General features: G+C 47.8%; 1 protein-coding gene across 1 annotated transcript in view; it reads right to left on the bottom strand.

Moving 5' to 3' along the window:
• Positions 1 to 1,242: 1,242 nt before the first annotated feature.
• The window catches only part of LOC140721932 (oxidized low-density lipoprotein receptor 1-like), an 803,232-nt gene continuing 783,917 nt past the window's right edge, over positions 1,243 to 20,557 (bottom strand). Inside the window, exons 4-9 of the mRNA XM_073036750.1 lie at positions 16,335 to 16,448; positions 12,097 to 12,312; positions 9,014 to 9,156; positions 8,461 to 8,525; positions 2,094 to 2,187; positions 1,243 to 1,427 (exon numbers count right to left, since the gene is read on the bottom strand). Of these exons, the coding sequence (XP_072892851.1) occupies positions 1,308 to 1,427; positions 2,094 to 2,187; positions 8,461 to 8,525; positions 9,014 to 9,156; positions 12,097 to 12,312; positions 16,335 to 16,443 (747 nt within the window). The 5' untranslated portion in view covers positions 16,444 to 16,448 and the 3' untranslated portion in view covers positions 1,243 to 1,307. The remainder of the gene's footprint in view (positions 1,428 to 2,093; positions 2,188 to 8,460; positions 8,526 to 9,013; positions 9,157 to 12,096; positions 12,313 to 16,334; positions 16,449 to 20,557) is intronic.

Below are 20,557 nucleotides of genomic sequence, written 5' to 3'. Positions count from 1 at the left end.
CGCTGACTGTTTAACCCCTTTCACCTTCCTGTCCGTCATGCAGTTTCCTGAACCCTACAACTTGAGTGTAAATACCTCTCTATTTGTCCTCCCTATCACCCCCTCAGCTTCCCGAATGATCCCGAGTTCATCCAGTTCCAGTTCCACTGCTGTAACGCAGTGTGTTAGAAGGTTCAGTTGGATGAACTTTTTACAGACGAAGTTGTCAGGAACTCTTGAGGTCTCCCTGCCTTCCCACAACCCACAAGGCGAGCATTCAACTCTCCTGCCAGAGATTGCTTCTGCTTTGATGGTGGGATTATAAAGAAAGAAAGAATAATTAAACTGAACAAACACCAACGGCCGTTATCTCTCCCCAAGACTCCTCCTTGAAGTTTCAAAGAGATAAACTTCCACACACTCGGGTTCAGACACAAACTGAAGCTTACTCCCCCGGCTCCCTTCAGAAACTCCTATGTTCAGAAGCTCCTTCCCTCTCACCAATTCCCAGAACTCGGCCGTTCGTGCAGTCTTGAATTGTGACTCCGGCTTGGAGAAAGTGCGTGTGTTTGTTCAGAGGGTGTGCAGGCAACAGGAGCGAAATGGAGGAGGGGGTGGTGGGAGCACTGACGCGGTGCGGAGATAGCCTTCAGTGGGATGATGTTTTGGCGAACCAAACCAACTGCTCACAAAGAACAGTGCAGCGGCCCAGAAAAGAGAAATCGATAACCGGTGGAAGGGAGCTGTGTATTGTAACACCAGACTTCACCTCTCCCCCTTTCTCCCCATTATTCCATCTAAACAGAGACAGAGGGAGACGTGTGGAGGAGGGAGAGGGTTAATGGAATCGTGGAGGATCTGCAGGGGATGGAGCGGGTTAGGGAGACGGGGAGAGGAGTTGGGGCAGTAGGAGATAAAGGAGACGGTACGGAGTGTAGTGGACGGAGGGGTGATGGAGACAGGGTGTGTGGAAGAAGATGGCGCTGGCGGAAACGGGGAAGGCTGCAGGGGAAGTTGTGGATGACGGTGACGAGGATGGTCGGCTGGGAAGGAGGGTTGACGACGAACTGGAGTCTGAAAACTCAATGAACCAGGAACACCTTCTTCACCTCCGTCAGCATATTCTTGAACGCACCAGCACCGCCTCCACATTTTGCGGCATTTATTAGCTTTTTGCATTTGACATTAAATTTACATATTTGTGCACTACTGATTCTTCAAAAAAAAACTCAGGTAGTCTACGTCACAGATAATAAAACAGACCGTGAATCCGGCAGAAAAGATGCGATACAGGTGGACAGGACATTTGACACGCTGGCCTTCATCAGTCAGGACACTGAGTACGGGAGTCGGAGGTGACGTTGCAGTTGCAGATGACGTCGGTCAGGCCGCACCTGGAGTATGGAGTTCAGTTCTGCTTGCCTTGCTCTGAGAAAAATCTCAACGAACTGGAAAGATTACAGAGGGAGATTTGCGAGGATGCTGCCGGGACAGGAGGGACTGAGTTATGGAGCGAGGCTGGAAATGCTGAGACTTTTTACCGTGACATTACAGAGGTGTAGAAAACCACGAGGGACACATATCAGGCGAATGCGTGCACTCTATTTCCCCAGGAATAGGGTATCGAGAGAATTAACGCACATGATTGAGGTGAGAGTAGCTAAAGACAGAAGCGGGGAACGAGTTGGGTTAGATTAAAGGGATACAGTGGGATGGGGAGAGTGGTAGAGACGGAGTAGAGAATCGAGGGAGAGTCCGGGAATAGAAGGGGGAATGGGGGGAAGGGGAGGCAAGAAAGCGGGGTGAGGAAAATGGGGATGAAACACAGGAGGCAGGAGTAGAGAGGGATGGGAGAGAGACTTTAGATCGACGACGGTAAAGAGAGTTCGAGATGTTGAGCAAGATTGCATTTGAAGGAAAGAGGAGAATAGGGAAAGGGTGAGGGGCAGCGCGTCGGAAGGGGTAGTGTAAGTGGTGAAGAGAAATGGAGGAGAAAGAGGGTTTTATCGTTATATTCAAGTCGGTCTCACTGGTTGTTGACAGAGATCCTGGATCTTTTCAGAAATAACCGGGCACAACGGTGCAGACCTCTCACAGATGAAGAGATAACGAACCTGATCGCAAGGTTTACGCTCAGTGTACGATCTACATACACCACACTCGGGGAATCCACCGTACATCCGGAACATGACATTCGAAGCCACTTCCCTGTCAAGGAGGGGTAAACAATTTCAACGCACCTCCAGCTGTCAGTCCCCAAAAGCATTGATACGGTCCCTCGCCATCGACCCTTGGCACCCCAACATGCCCCACAACCCCACTTTCCCAGCACAGCCCTGTGTCAGTCTCCAGAATACTCCCACTGACCCACTCTCTCCCTGCAGCCATGTGTCAGTCATTAAAGTAATACATTGCCCCACTCTCTACGCACAGATAAGTATCAGAGATCAGAATAATAGCAATACCCAACCTTCGCCTCACAGGCCCGTGTCAGTCCCCAAAATATTCCCACAGCGCTAGTGTCTTCGAAGGCCCCATCTCAGTCCTCAAAATGTCCCACTCCTCTACTGTCTCCTGACAGGTCTGTGTTTGTTGCCTAAGTACTCACTGTCACCACTCCCACCCCACATATCAGTGTCAGTCCAAACTACACTCACTGCCTGTCTCTCTCCCCATAGCCCCGTGCCGGTCCCGGAAATAATCCCACTGCTCAACCCTCTTCTTCGTGACCTGTGTCAATCACCAAAACATCTCCCGCTTCCCATGCTCTCCCCACGGACGTGTCTCTGTCCCCAGAGTACTCCCACTGAGCAATTCTCTCCCCACAGATCTGTGTCTGTCCCCAAAGTACACCCCTCCCTCATTCTCTCCTCACAGACATGTGCCAGGCCCCAAAGTACTACCACTACCTCACTCTCTCCCATAATCTGGGTCAGTTCCCGAAAGAGCCCCATAGCTCCACTCTCTCCCCACGGCCCCGTGCTAGTCCCCAAAATAATCCCAATGCCTAGTCTTTCCATTAAGATCTCCCCAAAAGACTCCCCATTCGCACTCTCTTCCTACGCACTTGTCATTTCACACATTTGGAGAAGATAGTCTGAGGATCAGAACGGGAGTGCGGCGAGAGCCGTTTTGATTTTTTTCTTCTTCTCATCGGAGTTAAGAGAGGCGGGACTGTGCAGGCGTGTGACGTCGGGCAGTGAAGCGGGGAAGATTTAAAAGGAACACAGCCTCAGCGGGCAGCGTCGTTTTGCGGAATGCGGAGTGAGCCGGGAGCAGAGTGAAGGCTTTAAGGGCTTTGGCTCAACGGGCTTAGGCGGAAACGGGCGTGGCAAGGTAGGTTTAGTTTTTAATTTTAAAAAGGGGAAATTATGAGTGTGAGGGCAGGTTGCTGCTCTCGGTGTCGGATGTGCAAGGTCCTGGAGTCTGTCAGCCTCCCGGACGTGTACAGCTGCACCAGGTACGCAGAGCTGCAGCTCCTAAGGGACCGTGTTAGGGAACTGGAGATGCAGCCCGATGACCTTCGTCTGGTCAGGGAGAGTGAGGAGATAACAGAGAGGAGTTACAGGCAGGTGGTCACACCAGGGCCACGGGAGGCAGACAAGTGGGTCACGGTTAGGAGAGTGAAGTGCAAGAGTTAGCTACTAGAGAGTACCCCAGTGACTGTATCCCTTGACAATAAATACTCCTGCTTGAAAACTGTTGGGGGGGCAACCTACCTGGGGTACAAGACAGTGGCCGTGCCACCGGCACAGAGTCCTGCCCTGTAGCTCAGAAGGGTAGGGAAAGGAAGAGGAAGGCAGTAGTAATCGGGGACTCGATAGTTAGGGGTCAGATAGGCAATTCTGTGGACGCTGTCAAGAGATCCGGATGTTACTTTGCCTCCCTGGTGCCAGGGTCCGGGATGTATCCGATCGCGTCCAGGATATCCTGAACTGGGAGGGTGAGGAACCGGAGGTCGTGATACATATCGGTACCAATGACACATGTAGGAAAAGGGAAGTGGTCCTGAATGGTTAATGTCGGGAGTTTGGGAAGGGAATTGAGAAGAAGGACCGCAAAGGTAGGAATCTTGGTATCAATGCCTGTGGCATACGACAGTGAGAGTAGGAATTGAATGAGGTGGAGGATAAATGCATGGCTGAAGGATTGGAGCAGGGAGGAGTGATTCAAGTTTGTGGATAATTGGGACCTCTTTTGTGACCTGTGGACACCATGGACCTGTGGCACCCACTCTCTCCCTGCAGCCCTGCGTCAGTCACCAAAGTAATCCCAGCCCAACTCTCTACCCACAGATCGGTGTCCGTGTCCAGAATAATAACAGTACCCAACCTTCTCCTCACAGGTCCATGTCAGTCCCCAAAATATTCCCACAGCGCCAGTGTCTTACAAGGCCCCATGTCAGTCCTCAAAATGCTCCCACTTCTTTACTGTCTCACCACAGGCCTGTGTTTTCTGCCTAAGTACTCACACTCACCACTCCCACCCCACAGATCAGTGTCAGTCCAAACTACACCCACTGCCTGACTCTCTCCCCAGAGCCCCGTGCCGGTCATCGAAATAATCCCACAACCCTCTTCTTTGAGGCCTGTGTCAGTCACCAAAACATCTCCCGCTTCCCATGCTCTCCCCACGGACGTGTCTCAGTCCCCAGAGTACTCCCACTGAACCATTCTCTCCCCACAGATCTGTGTCTGTCCCCAAAGTACACCCCTCCCTCATTTTCTCCCCACAGACATGTGCCAGGCCCCAAAGTGCTCCCACTCCTCACTCTCTACCACAACCAGGGTCAATTCCCAAAAGAGCTCCATAGGTCCACTCTCTCCCCACGGCCCCGTGCTGGTCCCCAAAATACTTGCGATTCCCACTCTCACCCCAAGACCAAGTGCGAGTCCCCAAAATAATCCCAATGCCTAGCCTTCCCATAAAGATCTGAGTTAACCACCAAAAGACTCCCACTTCGCATTCTCTTCCCACAGCCCATGTCAGTTCCCATAGGGAGTTAGCAAGGAAGTTCAGAAGAAGGACCGCAATGTTAGTAATCTCGGGATTACCGACTGTGCCACGCGACAGTGACAGTAGGAATGGAATGAGATGGAGGATAACTGCGTGGCTGAGGAATTGGAGCAGGGGGCAGTGATTCAAATTTCTGGGATCATCATTATGGCAGGTGTGACCCGTACAAAAAGTACGGGTTACATTTGAATTCTAAGGGGACATACCACCAGGCGGGAAGATTTGCTAAGGCTACTGGGGCGTCTTTAAACTAGAATGGTTGGGGTGTGAATCAATTTGAAGAAACTAGGAGAGAGTTATTTCACAAATAGGAAAGCTTGTCGACAGTGTGCGAGTGAGGATAGGCAGGTGATAGAGAAGGGGTACGCTCAGACAGAAGATGTAGGAGAGAAGGAAGAAAAAGATAATAAATTTGTTTGTACCGTTTGGGAAAAACATAGAGGAAAGGTGGAGAGTTTCTTAAATGCATCTATATTAATGTTAGGAGCATTGTAAGAAATGTGGATGAGCATAGAGCATGGATTGATACCTGGAAATATGATGCTGTAGCAATTAGTGAATTATGGTTGCAGGATGGGTGTGATTGGCAAATAGGTATTCGTTGATTTCCTTGTTTGTCAGAGAAAATATTGCAGCGGTGTGAATTCAGGATAGATTAGAGGGCTCGTCTAGTGATGCTATTTGGGGGGAATTGAGGAATGGGAAAGGTGTTGTAACAATTCTAGACCACCTAATGTGGAGCGAGAATTGGATGAGCAAATTTGTAAGGAGATAGCAGATATTTGTAGTAAGCACAAGGTTGTGATTGCGGGAGATTTTAATTTTCCACACATGGACTGGGAAGCCAATTCTGTAAAAGTGCTGGATGGTTTGGAGTTTGTAGAATCTATGCAGTATAGTTTTTTGCAGCAATACATAGAGGTACCAACTAGAGAAAGGGCAGTTCTGGATCTCCTGTTAGGGCATGACATAGGTCAGGTGACGGAGGTAAGATTTGGGGAACTCTTCAGGTCCAGTTATCACAATATCATTAGTTTCAATATAATTATGGAGAAGGAAATGACTGGACACAGGGTAGAAATTTTTGATTGGAGAAAGGCTAACTTTGAGGAGATGCGAATGGATTTAGAAGGAGTGGATTGGGACAATTTGTTTTATGGGAAGGATGTAATAAAGAAATAGAGATCATTTAACGTTGAAATTCTGTGGGTACAGAATGATTATGTTCCTGTTAGGTTGAAAGGAAAGTTTAAAAGTTTGAGACATCCATCATTTTGAAGGGATATTGATGGTTCGGAAAAAGAGAGAGATCTACAATAAATACAGGCAGCATAGAGTAAATGAGGTGCTCAAGGAATGTAAAGAATGTAAAAAGAATCTTAAGAAAGAAATTAGAAAAGCTGAAACAAGATATGAGGTTGCTTTGGCAAATAGGGTGAAAATAAATCCAAAGGATTTTTGCAGTTATATTAATAGGAAAATGATAGTGAAATATAAAATGGGTCTCTTAGAGAATCAGAGGGAATAGCCATGTGTGGAATCAAACGAGATGGGGAAGATTTTGAACAATTACTTTACATCGGTATTCACTGAGGAGAAGGATATTGAATTGTGTAAGGTGAGGCAAACAAGCAGGGTAGTTAAGGGAAATATGATGATTGAAGAAGAAGAAGTACTGGAGTTTTTAAAAAATATAAAAGTGGATAAGTCTTCAGGTCTTGACAGAGTCTCCCCTAGGACCTTGACGGAAGTTACTAAGAGAAAACCTAACAGTTATCGGCCTGCAAGTCTGACGTCAGTGGTGTGTAAATTAATGGAAATTACTCTCAGGGATGGAATATATAATTAGCTGGATAGGCAGGGTCTGATTAGAAGGAGTTAATATGAATTTGTGCGTGGAAGGTCATGTTTGACAAATATTATCGAATTTTTTGAAGAGGTTACGAGGAAGGTTGATGAGGGTAAAGCAGTGGATGTTGTCTATATGGACTTCAGTCAGGCTTTTGACAACGTTCCGCACGAAAGGTTATTAATATTGAAGTAGTAAAATGGATTCAACAGTGGCTGGATGGGAGATGCTGCAGAGTAGTGGTAGATAACTGTTTGTCAGGTTGGAGCCCGCTGACTAGAGATATGCCTCAGGGATCTGTACTGGGTCCAATGTTGTTTGTCATACACATTAATGATCTGGTTGATGGGGTGGTAAACTGGATTAGTAAGAATGTAGATAATGCTAAGATAGATGCCGTCGTTGATAATGAAGTAGGCTTTCAAAGCTTGCAGAGATATTTAGCCCAGCCTGAAGAGTGTGCTGGAAGATGGCCGATAGAGTTTAATGCTGTTAACTGTGAGTTGCAACATTTTGGTAGGACTCATCAAAATAATAAATACATGGTAAATGGCAGGGCATTGTGGAATTCTGTATAACAGAGTGATCTAGGAATAATGGTGCATAGTTCCCTGAAGGTGGAATCTCATGTGGATAGGGTGGTGAAGAAAGCTTTTTGTATCCTGGCCTTTATAAATCAGAGCATTGAGTTTTGGAGTTGGGATGTTATGGTAAAATTGTACAAAACATTGGTGTGACCAAATTTGGAGTATTCTGTGCAGTTCTGGTCATCGAATTATCGGAAGGATGTCAACAAAATAGAGAGAGTACAGAGTAGATTTACTAGAATGTTACCTGGGTTTCAGCACCTGAGTTACACAGAAAGGTTGAACAAGTTAGATTTTTATTCCTTTAAGCGGAGAAGGTTGATTGGGATCTTGATAGAGGTATTTAAAATTTTGAAGGAGTTAGATAGAGTTGACACAGTTAGGCTTTCTCATTGAGAGGAGGGGTAATTCAAACAAGAGGACATGAGTTGAGAGTTAAGGGGGCAAAAGTACAGGGGCGACTCGAGGGGGATCTTCTTTTCTCAGAGAGTGGTAGCTGTGTGAAACGAGCTTCCAGTAGAAGTGGTAGTGGCAGGTTCCATTTTGTCATTTAAACAAATGGATAGGCATATGGATAGGAAAGGGATGGAGGGTTATGGAGTGCAGTTAGATGGGACGAGGTGAGAGTAAGCGTTCGTCACGTACCAGAAGGGCCGAGATGGCCTGTTTCCATGCTGTAATTGTTATGTAGTGATATGGTTATATTAATTTTACTGCACACTCAGTACCAACAGCCCTTGTCGATCCTCAAATCCAATTGCTCATTCTCTCACCGCAGAACTTTCTCTGTCTCCAAAACGCCCCGAATGCCCACTCTCAACCCACAGCCCTTGTTTGTCCGCAAACGCATACCACTGTCGACTCCCTTTAGCAACCCGTGTCTGACCACAAACTAATCCCACTGCACACAACCTTCCCGCAGCCTGTGCAAGTCCTAAAATTAAATCCACTGCCCACTCGCTTCTCGCAGCGTGTATCAAACAGACGACCCACTTTCTTCTCAGAAACTTGCAAGATCCCAAATCTCACCAGTCTTTGCATTTTCCAATCCAGTATGAATTGCCTTGGTCGCGGACAGTTTTAGTAACAAAATTCTGTGAAATTAAATTGCTATCATTAATGATTGAATTCAAAATATATTTACGGTGCGTCCCTTTATGGCTGCACCCAGGAGAGGGTGAAGGGATGGTGTTGAAAGAGAATGGCACGGAAGTGTATGATGTGACGGTGTGGAATGAGCCTCACAGCAGGAGTGTGTGATGGGACGATGAGGAGGGAGATTCACTCTGTGTCTGACCCCGGGGGTGTGTGATGGGACGATGAGGAGGGAGCTTCACTCTGTGTCAGACCCCGAGAGTGTGTGATGGGACGGTGTAGAATGAATCTCACTATGTGTCTGACACCGGACAAGTGTGATGGAACGGTGTGAAGGAGATTCGATCCGTTTCTGACAGCAGGAGTATGTGCTGCTACGAGAAGGTGGGAGCTTCACTCTGCGTCTGACCACGGAAGTATGACATCAAACGGTATGGAGGGAGCTTCCCTTTAGTGTGGATATATCTTCCGTCGATCTGACACGTACCTCTTCTTCTGCTGAATTTATTTCAAGAAGTTTAGAATCAGATTTCGAACAATACTGCTTCGCTTCATCATAGGAAGTGTAAACCGTGGATATATAATAACACGGGCCTTCATTTCTGATCCAGTTCTGGGAAAACGCTTGCTCTGGAAATTGGGAAAAAAGAAACAGTGAATCTCACTGTGTACCGTCCATTACATCCATTGTGAGTCAGACTCAAAAGAGGACCCATCCTCACAGACCCATCACACACACCTGGTCAAGTATAGAATGAAACACCCTCCCCACCGGTCCCTTGACAAATTGGCTCTGGAATTTCCGAACAAGTAGCAGTGAATCCGCCAGGAGACAGACGCCGTCCAATCAAATAATCCCGGGGTCAGACACAGACTGAAGCTCCCTCCACACCGTCCAATCTCACACTCCCGGGGTCAGACACAGAGTGAATCTCCCTCCACACCCTCCCATCACACACTCCCGGGGATAGACACCGAGTGAATCTCCCTCCACACCCTCCCATCACACACTCCCGGGGTCAGACACAGAGTGTATCTACCTCCACACCCTCCCATCAAACACTCCCGGGGACAGACACAGAGTGGATCTCCCTCCTCACCGTCCCATCAAACACTCCCGGGGACAGACACAGAGTGGATCTCCCTCCTCACCGACCCATCAAACACTCCCGGGGACAGACACCGACTGAATCTCCCTCCAAACCCTCACATCACACACACCCGGAGTCCAACACAGAGTGAAGCTCCCTCCACACCGTCCCATCACACACTCCCGGGGTCAGACATAGAGTGAGGCACCCTCCACATCGTCCTATCACACACTCCCCATGTCAGACACAGAGTGAATTTCCCTCCATACCTTCCGTCCACACACTCCCGGGATCTGACACAGAGACTGAAACTCCCTCAACACCGTCACGTCACAAACTCCAGGGGTCAGATATAAGTGATACTCCTTCCATAGCATTCCATCACGCGCACACTGTGTCAGTCACAGAGTGAAGCTCCTTCCACATCATCCTGTCACAGTCGACAGAGGTCAGACGCAGATTGACACTCGCTCCATACAGTTCCATCACACTCCCAGGGATTTCACCCAGTGTGAGCTCCTTATTGCAATGTCCCATCAGACACTTCCGGTAAAAGACAGAGTGAAGTTCCCTCCTCACTCTCCTAATGCTCATTCCTGGGGTTAGACACAGAGTGAATCTCCCTCCACACGGTCACATCACACACTCCCGGGGTCAGACACAGAGTGAATCTCCTACACACCATCCCATCACACACTCCCGGGGTCAGACACAGAGTGAAACTCCCTCCACACCGTCCCATCACACACTCCCGGGGTCAGACACAGAGTGAAACTCCCTCCACACCGTCCCATCACATTCTCGCCATGTCAGACACAGGGTGAATCTCTCTCCGCACCGTCCCATCGCACACACCCGAGATAAGATTAGCAAAGAAACTACCTCATCACTGTCCCACCACAGGCACCCGGAGTCAGTTATAGAGTGAAGGTCCCCGCAGGACATTCAATCACACACATTCCTGACGGGTCAGACTACAAATTTTGGTTCCATCCTCACTGTCACGTCACACACACTTGGGGCAGACGAAGAATGAAGCTCTTGTCTCACGTACTCATTATACTCTCCCAGTCTCAGACACAGACTGATTCTCCTTTCACACTGTCCCATCACACACGATCGGTGTCAGGCTCAGACTGAATCTTTCACTCCACCAGACTGTCAAAAACTCCTTGGGTCAAACATGGAATGAGGCTCACTTCATGCTCTTCCATCACGCAGTCCTGCCGATAAACACGGAGTGAGCCTCCATCCACACTTCCCCAACCATTCCTTCCTATTGTCACATACTCCCGGGGTCAGACACAGTATGATGCTCCTTCAGGTCGGTGACTTCAAATTACACAGGGGTCAGAAAACGAGCGAAGCTCCCCCCACACCATCCAATGGCACACATCCAGGGTCAGACACAGAGCGAAGCTCCCCCCACACCATCCAATGGCACACATCCAGGGTCAGACACAGAGGGAAGCTGCCTCCACACCGTCTTATCACACACTCTCCGGGTCAGATACTGAGTGAATGTTCCTCCACACCATCCCGTCACACACTCCCGGGGTCAGACACAGAGTGAATCTCCCTCCACACCTTCTCATCACACGTTCCCGAGCCTAACATAGTCTAAATCTCCCTCCTTACGCTCTCCTTACATCACACACCTCCTGGCGAGTCACAGAGTGAAGCTCTCTCTCAACCGTCCGATCACGCTCAGCTGTGCTCTCACACAAAGTGAGGTTCCGCAAACGCTCTCCCATGGCACACTGACGGGTTCAGACTCACTCCACAACATCCATTCACACAATCCGGTGTCACATAGAATGAACGTCCCTCTGCACTGTCCTCTCACACAGTCCCGGAGTCATACACAGATGCCCTCTCTCTCTAGCATCCCATGACGCACACCGGGAATCAGGCACAGAGTGTTGCTCCCTCAATACCTTCTCATCGCACACTCCCGGGGCCAGAGACACAGTGAAACTCCCTCCACACCGTCCCATCGCTCACTTCCGGATTCAGACACAGAGTGATGCTCCGTCTGTTCCCTCCCATTCCTCTCTCTGGGATTCGGACATAGACAGAAGCACACACTGTCGGAATCAGACAGAGAGTGAGGCCCCCGCAGTACTGTCCCGTCACACACTCATGGATTCAAACTGAAGTCAGTCTCCATGGTGCCATAACACACTTCAGGGGTCAGACATGGGGTGAACCGCTCTAAGCAATGTCCCAACACACGATCCCGCTGTTAGACACAGAGTGAATCCACCTCCACAACGTCTCGTCAGACTCTCCTGGATTCAGTGATAGAATGAAACTGTCTTCACGCAGCCCCATCACACACTCACCGGGTCAAACACAGAGTGAATCACCCTCCATACCATCTCTTCACCCACTCCCGATGTCAAGCACAGAGTGACGCTTCCTCTCTCCATGCCTGCTCTGTGATGAGGAGCGGGTGAAAGAGGGGATGATGCCTCACCTCTTCTGCTGGTCAACAATTCACAGATTTGAGCCTTGGTTTCGTTGACAGATCTGTACTTCGTCTCCACCTCAGTGAGCTGGTGACGGAGATCGCTGTGCATTCTTTTAAGATCGGACTGATTAGAGTTGAGCGCAGAAAGCTTGGACTGAAGGGATGAGTTTAACTCATGGTAGTTTCGGTCGGTGGTGATCTTAGACTGACGAATCTGTGATACTGAGAGACATGGTAAAGGATGTTTACACGTGAGTCAGCGTCACGCTACCGAACGGGTCACAGAGAGTGTTGTGTCAGTGTCACGGTGAAGGGTGTCACAGTGAAGGATGTGCTGGGGTCACAGTGAGAGGCGTTTCTGTGTCACGCTGAAGGGTATATCAATGTCCAGTGGTTTCACGGTGGTAGAGTATATGTGTCCGTTCTTGTCTGGTTTTGTCTCTGTCACGGTGAGAGACATGTCGTGGCCACGGTGTGTGTGAGAGGGTCACGCTGAGCTGTGTGACGGTGTCACGGAGAGTACTATGTTGGAGTCAGTGTGAATTTAGGAGTCGGTATCACGTTCAGGGGTTTTCCTATGTCAGGGTGAGGTGCGGGAAATTTCCTCGGTGAGAGGTGCATCGGTGTTATTTTGAGGGTGATACTGTCTTGCTAAAGGGTGTTAAAGTGACGCGTGAGTCTTTGTCACGATGCGGTGCAGAGCGGTTCACGCTGAGGAGCGTGAAGTTGTCCCGGTATACGGCAACTCAGTGTCACGGTGAAGAGCGTGCCGGTGTCATTCTGAAGAGTGTGTTTCAGATCGCCTTGAGGAGTTTATCAATAACACGGTCAGGGACATGTCGATGTTAGTGAGGGGTACGTTGCGGTCAGTGTGATTGCCATGTGTGTGTCCTTTTCGCGGTTAGCAGTGTAAATGTGTCTCGTTGAAGGTCGTGAACGTGCTGAAGCGACAGGATTGCTGATGTTATGGTGAACGGCGTGTCGGTGTCAGGACAAGTCTTGATTTTCTTACGGTAGGGTCCGTGTTTTTATCACGGTTAGGTGTGTGTCTGTTTTACAGAACCTAGAACATGGAATATTTCAGCACGTCAATGCCCTTCGGCCCACAATGCTGTGCCGACCCTTAAACCCTGCATCCCATATAACCGCCCTATTCAGGTTCCCCTATATACCTGTCTAGTAGTCTCTTAAATTTCACTAGTGTATCTCCCTCCACCACAGACTCAGGTAGTGCATTCCACGCACCAACCACTCTCTGAGTAAAAAACCTTTCTCTAATATCCCCTTTGAACTTCCCTCCCCTTACCTTAAAGCCATGTCCTCTTGTACTGAGCAGTGGTGCCCTGGGGAAGAGGCGCTGGCTGTCCACTCTATCTATTCCTCTTAATATCTTGTGCACCTCTATCATGTCTCCTCTCATCCTCCTTCTCTCCAGAGAGTAAAGCCCTAGCTCCCTTAATCTCTGATCATAATGAATACTCTCAAAACCAGGCAGCATCCTGGTAAATCTCCTCTGTACAGTTACCTATGCACATCCCTCCTATACTGAGGCGACCAGAGAGGACACAGTTCTTCAAGTGTGGCCTAACCAGAGTTTTATAGAGCTGCATGATTACCTCGCGACTCTTAAATTCTATCCCTCGACTTATGAAAGCTAACTCTCCATAAGCTTTCTTAACTACCCTATCTACCTGTGAGGAAACGTTCATGGATCTGTGGAAATATACCCCCAGATCCCTCTGTTCCTCCGCAGTAACAGGTATCCTGCCATTTACAGTGTACTCTGCCTTAGAGCTTGTCCTTGCAAAGTGTACCACCTCACACTTCTCCGGGTTGAACATCTGCCACTTCTCAGCCCACTTCTGCATCTTATCAATGTCTCTCTGCAATCTTCGACAATCCTCCACGTGATCCACAACACCACGAAAACTTCGTGTTGCTTGAAAACTTCCCAACGCAGACTTCTACCCACATCCAGGTCGTTAATAAAATTCACGAAAAGTAGGGGTGCCGGAACCGATCCTTGTGGGACAGCACTAAGGCCTTCAAAGGAGCAATTTTGACAGTGCAGAGTTTGTGACTTCATGTCAGGATTAAAGGCAAAGTGAATTTGAAAAAGGGAATTTGTTTTTTGAGGGATATTGGAAACCTGATAAAGGAGAAGAGAGAGAGAGATAAGAGAGTTATGGGAAACCCAGCATATAAGGTGCTTTAGGAGTATAAAAAGTGCAAGAAAATACTTAAGAAATCTGGAGGGCTAAAAGAAGACACGAGGTTGCTTTGGCAGTCAGGGTGAAGGACACTCCAAAGAGCTTCTGCAGGTATATTAAGAGCTAAAGGATAGTAAGAGATAAAATTGGTCCTCTTGATGAACGGAGTTGTCGGCAATGTATGGAACCAAAAGAAATGGGGAAGATTTTTTTTTAGCAACTGTATTTACTAAGGAACTAGCAAGGAGTACATGGAAATAAGGCAAACAAGTAGTGAGGTCACGGAGCCAACAAAGATGCAGAGGAGGATGTGCTTTATGTCTTGAGGCAATCAGAGTCGATAAATCCCCATGACTGGACAAAGTATTCCCTCTGACCTTGAAAGAGACTATTGTTAGAATTGCAGGGGCCGTGGCAGATATATTGAAAATGTTGGCATCCACGGGTGAGTGCCGGAGGATTGGAGGGTAGCTCATGCTGTTCCGTTATTTAGAAACAGTTCTAAATGAAATCCGGGAAATTATAGGCCGGTATGTTTGACGTCAGTCGGATGTAACTTATTGGAAGGAGTACTAAGAGATAGGATCAACAGACAGGAACTTATCAGGGAGAGTCAACATGGTCCTGTGCGTGGTGGATCAGGTTTAACCAATCTATTAGAGTTTTTCGAGGAGGTTACCAGGAAAGTGGATGAAGGGAAGGCAGTGGATGTTGTCTACATGGACTTCAGTAAGGCCTTTGACAAGGTCCCACGTGAGCGGTTAGTTAGGAAGTTTCAGTCGCTAGGTATACATGGTGAGGTAGTAAATTGGATTAGACATTGGCTCAATGGGGGAAGTCAGATACTGGTAGTGGAGGATTGCTTCTCTGAGTGGAGGCTTGTGACTAGTGGTGTTCCACAGGGAACAGTGCTGTGTCCAATGTTATTTGTCATCTATAACAATAATCTGGATGATAATGTGCTGAATTGGATCAGCACATTTGCAGAGTGATTTGGACCAGCTGGAAGAATGATATGGCAAATGGAAGATGGAGTTTACTGCAGACAAGTGTGAGGTATTGCACCTCGGATGGATAAACCAAGGTAGAACATACAAGTTAAATGGTAGGGCACTGAGGAGTGCAGTGGAACAGAGGGATCCCGGGAATAGAGATACATGATTCCCTAAAATTTGCGTCACAGACAGAGCTTTCGGCACATTGTCCTTGATGAATCAAAGGACTGTTATGGCGACGTTTTATAAGACATTGATGAGGCCGAATTTGGAGTATTGGGTGCATTTATGTTCACGTAATTAGAGGAAGGATATTAATAAGGTTTAAAGAGTGCAGAGAATGTTTTCAAGGATGTTACCAGGACTTGAGAAACTGAGTTACAGAGAAAGGTTGGATACTTTCGGACTTTATTCTCTGGAGCACAGAAGAAAGGGGAGATTTGGAAGAGGTTTATAAAATTACGTTGTGTATAGTGAATGCAAGCAGGCTTTTTTCCCACTGAGGTTAAGGGAGAACAAAAGAAACAAAGGGCGTGGGTTAAGGGTGAAGGGGGAAACATTTAAAGGGCACATTATTGGGGCTTCTTCACACAGAGAGTGGTGGGAGTCTGGAATGAGCGGCCATTTGAAGTGGTGAATGCAGTCGCTCTTTTATCATTTAAGAAAAACTTGGACAGGTACCTGGATGAAAGGAGCATACAAGGATATGGTCTGGGGCAGGACAGTGGGACTAGGCAGTAAAAATGTTTCCGCACAGCCAAGAAGAGCCGAAAAGCCTGTTTCTGTGCTGTAACGTTCTATGGCACTATGGCTGTCAGTTGTGTGCCGGTATCACGTTGAGCGATGTGCTGATGGGTGTTCTGTCGAGGTCACGGTGAGGGATGTGTCTAGTCATTGTAAGTGGCCCTTCAGTACTACAGTGAGGGGTGTCTTGGTATCAGAGTGAAGGTGTTTCGGTGTAATGTTAGGAATGTGTCGCTGTTACAGTGGCCATTTTTATTCTCTGCGGATTGGTCGTTGCGACCTTAGTGAAACTCACCATGAATCCTCCAGCAGATACCCGTGATAATGAGGGCCGCTGTTAAAACGCAGATTAACCAGATGCTTGAGTCTGATCGGTCTCTCCTTGCGGGTTGATCGCTTCCCATGTCGTCTGTGGAAAAATCGTTCCTTGACTTTGTTAATCGTCCTTTTCCCTGATCAAATCCACCCCTGCTTTTCCCACTCCCTGAGTTCAAATCAGTATCTCCCCTCCTGAAGAGCAATGAACGTAAATCACAGTAAAGAACAGGCCCTTCGGCCACAATTTTGTGCTAAACCAGTGAAATCCTTTCTGCCTAAGCAATATCCATCTCCCTCCAATCCCTGTACACGCTCCTGCCTGTCACCGCTCTGGACTAATACACCGTCTGTCTGGTCTCCTTGTATCTCTCATAATGATATCGACCTGTATTTCCTCCCCCCTCAGTCTCCGCCGCTCTAGACTAATACACCGTCTGACTGGTCTCCCTGTGTCTCTCGTAACGATATGATATAATATAATATAATATAATATAATATAATATAATATAATATAATATAATATAATATAGGGCAGAAGAATGAAAGGGCTTTGGGTCCACGGGCCCCGGCGGTAACGGGACGAGGTGAGGCAGTTGTTCATTGCAAAAGGGGGTAGTATGTGTGTGATGCCAGTTTTCTGTGGTCGGTGTCATATGTGGGAAGTCCTGGAGTCTCCCGGCGTCCCGGAAGGCCACATCTGCACCCGGTGCATCGAGATGCAACTCCTAAGGGACCGTGTTAGGGAACTGGAGATCCAGCTCGATGACCTACGTCTGGTCAGGGAGAGTGTGGAGGTGATAGAGAGGAGTTACAGACAGGTGGATACGCCGGGGCCACGGGGGACTGAGAAATGGGTCACAATCAGGAGAGAAAAGGGGAATGGTAAGGTACTAGAGAGTACCCCTGCATATGTACCACTTGACAATGAGAACACCTGTTTGAGTACTGTTGCGGGGTGGGGGGGGGAACAGCCTACCTGGGGGAAGCGACATTGGTCGTGACTCTGACAAAGAGTCTGACCCTGTGGTTCAGAAAGGTAGGGAAAAAAAAAGAGGAAGGTAGTAGTGATAGGGTACTCTGTAGTCAGGGGATCAGACAAGCGATTCTGTGGACGCAGGAAAGAAACCCAGGTGGTAGTTTGCCTCCCTGCTGCCAGGGTCCGTGATGTTTCTGATCGCGTCCTAGGTATCCTGCAGTGGAAGCGAAAACAGCCAGAGGTCGTGGTACATATTGGTATCAATGGCATAGGTAGAAAAAGGGAAGAGGTCTAGAAAGAAGACTACAGGGAGTTAGGAAGGAAGTTGAAAAGCAGGACCTCAAAGGTGGTAATTTCGGGATTGCTAGCTGTGCCACGCGACAGTGAGAATAGGAATAGAATGAAGTGGAGGATAACTGCGTGGCTGAGGGAATGGAGCAGGGGGCAGGGATTCAGATTTCTGGATCATTGGGACCTCTTTTGTGGCGGGTGTGATCTATACAAAAAGGACGGTTGCATTTGAATCCCAGGGGGACCAATATCCTGGCGGGCAGGTTTGTTAGAGCTGTTAGGGAGGGTTTAAACTACTTTGGCATGGGAGTGGGAATCAGAATGTGAGTGCAGGGATTAAGGTAGAAGGACAAGGGCATGATGCTATGACTTCTGAGTTGATGAGGAAGGATAGACAGGGGACAAAACATAATTGTAGCCAGTTAAAGGGGTTCAAATTTGTCTATTTCAATGTTAGGATTATTAGGAACAAGGAGAATGAACCTGGAGCATGGAGTCGTACGTGGAACTACGATGTTGTGGCCGTTACTGAAACTTGGTTGGAGGAAGGGCAGGATTTGATGGTGCAGGTCCCGGGGTTCAGGTGTTTTAAAAAGAATAGGATGGGAGCAGAAAAGGGTTGGGGAGTGGCATTGCTGGTCAGGGATAGTATCACGGCTATAGAAGGTGAGGACGCTGCAGAAGGAGTGTCCACGGAGTCAGTCTGGGTGGAAGTCAGAAATAGGAAGGGATCAATCACTATGCTGGGAGTAGTCTATAGGCCCCCAAATAGTCCTCGGGACACCGATGACAGATAGATAGGCAGATTTTAGATTGGAACAGGAAATACGGGGTAGCAGTTATGGGTGATTTCAACTTCCCTCATATTGACTGGCACCTCCTGAATGCAGGGGGATAGATGGAGCTGAATTGGTCAGGTGTGTTCAAGAGGATTCCTGACACAGTATGTGGACCTGTCGACGAGAGGAGAGGCTATACTGGATCTAGTTCTGGTTAATGAACCTGGTCAGGTGACAGACCACTTGGTGGGGTAGCATTTTGGTGAGAGTGACCACAACCCCTTTAAATTCAGCATTGCTATGGAGAGGGATAAAATCAGACGAAATGGTAAAGTGCTTATCTGTGGAAGGGCTAACTTTGAAGTGATGAGGCAGCATCTAGCGAGAGTAAATTGGAACCAGATGTTCAAAGTGGAAAGCACAAAAGTAATGTGGGAGAAGTTTAGGGACCACTTGAGCTGAGTTCAGGATAGGTTTGTCCCACTGAAGCAAGGGAAAAATGGTAGGAAAAGGGAACCGTGGCGACGAAACACGTGAAGCAACTCGTCATGAGGTAAAAGGAAGCATATGTGAGATATAAGAAGTAGGAAATAGGGGAGGCTTATGAGAAATATAGGGTCGCCACCATGGAGCCTAAAGGAAGGAGTTAGGACAGCTCGAAGGGGGCATGAAGACTTGGCATGTAGGATTAAGGAGAACCCCAAGACGTACTATGCGTACGTGAAGAATAGGAGGATGAGAAGAACGAAGGTGGGACCGCTAAAGGATAAAGAGGGAAAAATGTGCCTTGAAGCGGAGGAGGTTGGGGAGTTCCTAAATGAATACTTAGCTTCAGTATTCACAAGTGAAAAGGATCTTGATCAGGATGAGGTCGAAGTAGAGCAGGCCTGTGTGCAGGACATGTCGTGGACCATGTTTGGACCAAAGAAGTGAATAGGAAGTAGGGCGAGGTCCTGCAAAGATAGTCTAAGGAGTTTAGTGCAAAGTTGAGGGACAGAACCTCTATGGTAGCAATCTCAGTATTGCGAACCGTGCTACGTGCGAGTGAGGCTATAAATAGGAAGATAATGCAGCTAAATACATGCCTAAGGAGTTAGTGTAGGAGGAAGGGCTTCCTGTTTCTGGAAAATTGGGCATTGTTCCAGGGAATGTGGAACCTGTTCAGACGGGACGGGTTGCAACTGAACTGGAGGGGGACTAATAGAATCATAGAACCACAGAACATTACAGCATAGAAACAGGCCTTCTGGTTCTTCTTCGCTGTGCCGAACCATTTTTCTGCCTTGTCCCTCTGATCTGCAACTGGGCCATATCCCTCCATACACCTCTCATCCATGTACCTGTCCAAGTTTTTCTTAAATGTTAAAAGTGAGCCCGCATTTACCACTTCATCTGGCAACGCATTCCACACTCCCCCCACTCTCTGTGTGAAGAAGTCCCCCCCCCCAATGTTCCCTTTAAACTTTTCCCCCCTTCACCCTTAACCCATGCCCTCTGTTTTTCTTCTCCCCTAGCCTAGGTGGAAAAAGCCTGCTTGCATTCACTCTATCTATACCCATGATAATTTTCTACACCCCTATCCAGTCTCCCATTCTCCTACGCTCCAGGGAATGAAGTATTAACCTACTCAACCTTTCTCTGAAACTCTGTTTCTCAAGTCCCGGCAACATCCTTGTAAACCTTCTCTGCACTTTTTCAATCTTATTTAATATCGTTGATGTAATTCGGTGACGAATGATGCACACAACACTCCAAATTCGGCCTCGCCAATGTCTTATACAACATCATCATAACGTTCCAACTCCGATACTCAATACATTGATTTATAAAGGCCATATATCAAAACTTTGATTTATAAAGTTTTATATACCAAAATCTCTCTATACTAACCTATCGACATTTGTTGCCACTTATAGGAAATTTTCTGTCTGCATTCCTGGATCCCTCTGTTCTACTGCATTCCTCAGTACCCTACCATTTACCTTGTAAGTTCTAACTCGTTTTGTCCTTCCAAAGTGCAATGCCTAACACTTGTCTGTTCAGGGCGTATTTGCGTAGAGTTCTGCATAGGTACATTCCAATGAGAAAGGGAAAGGTTGGAATGGTACAGGAACCGTCGTGTACAAAGGCTACTATACATCTAATGAAGAAGAA

This window comes from Hemitrygon akajei, unplaced genomic scaffold (genome assembly GCF_048418815.1).
Source record: "Hemitrygon akajei unplaced genomic scaffold, sHemAka1.3 Scf000065, whole genome shotgun sequence".
Classification (NCBI taxonomy): domain Eukaryota; kingdom Metazoa; phylum Chordata; class Chondrichthyes; order Myliobatiformes; family Dasyatidae; genus Hemitrygon; species Hemitrygon akajei.
The sequence above is the reverse complement of the archived record's forward strand: the minus strand, read 5'-3'. Positions and strand labels throughout refer to the sequence as shown.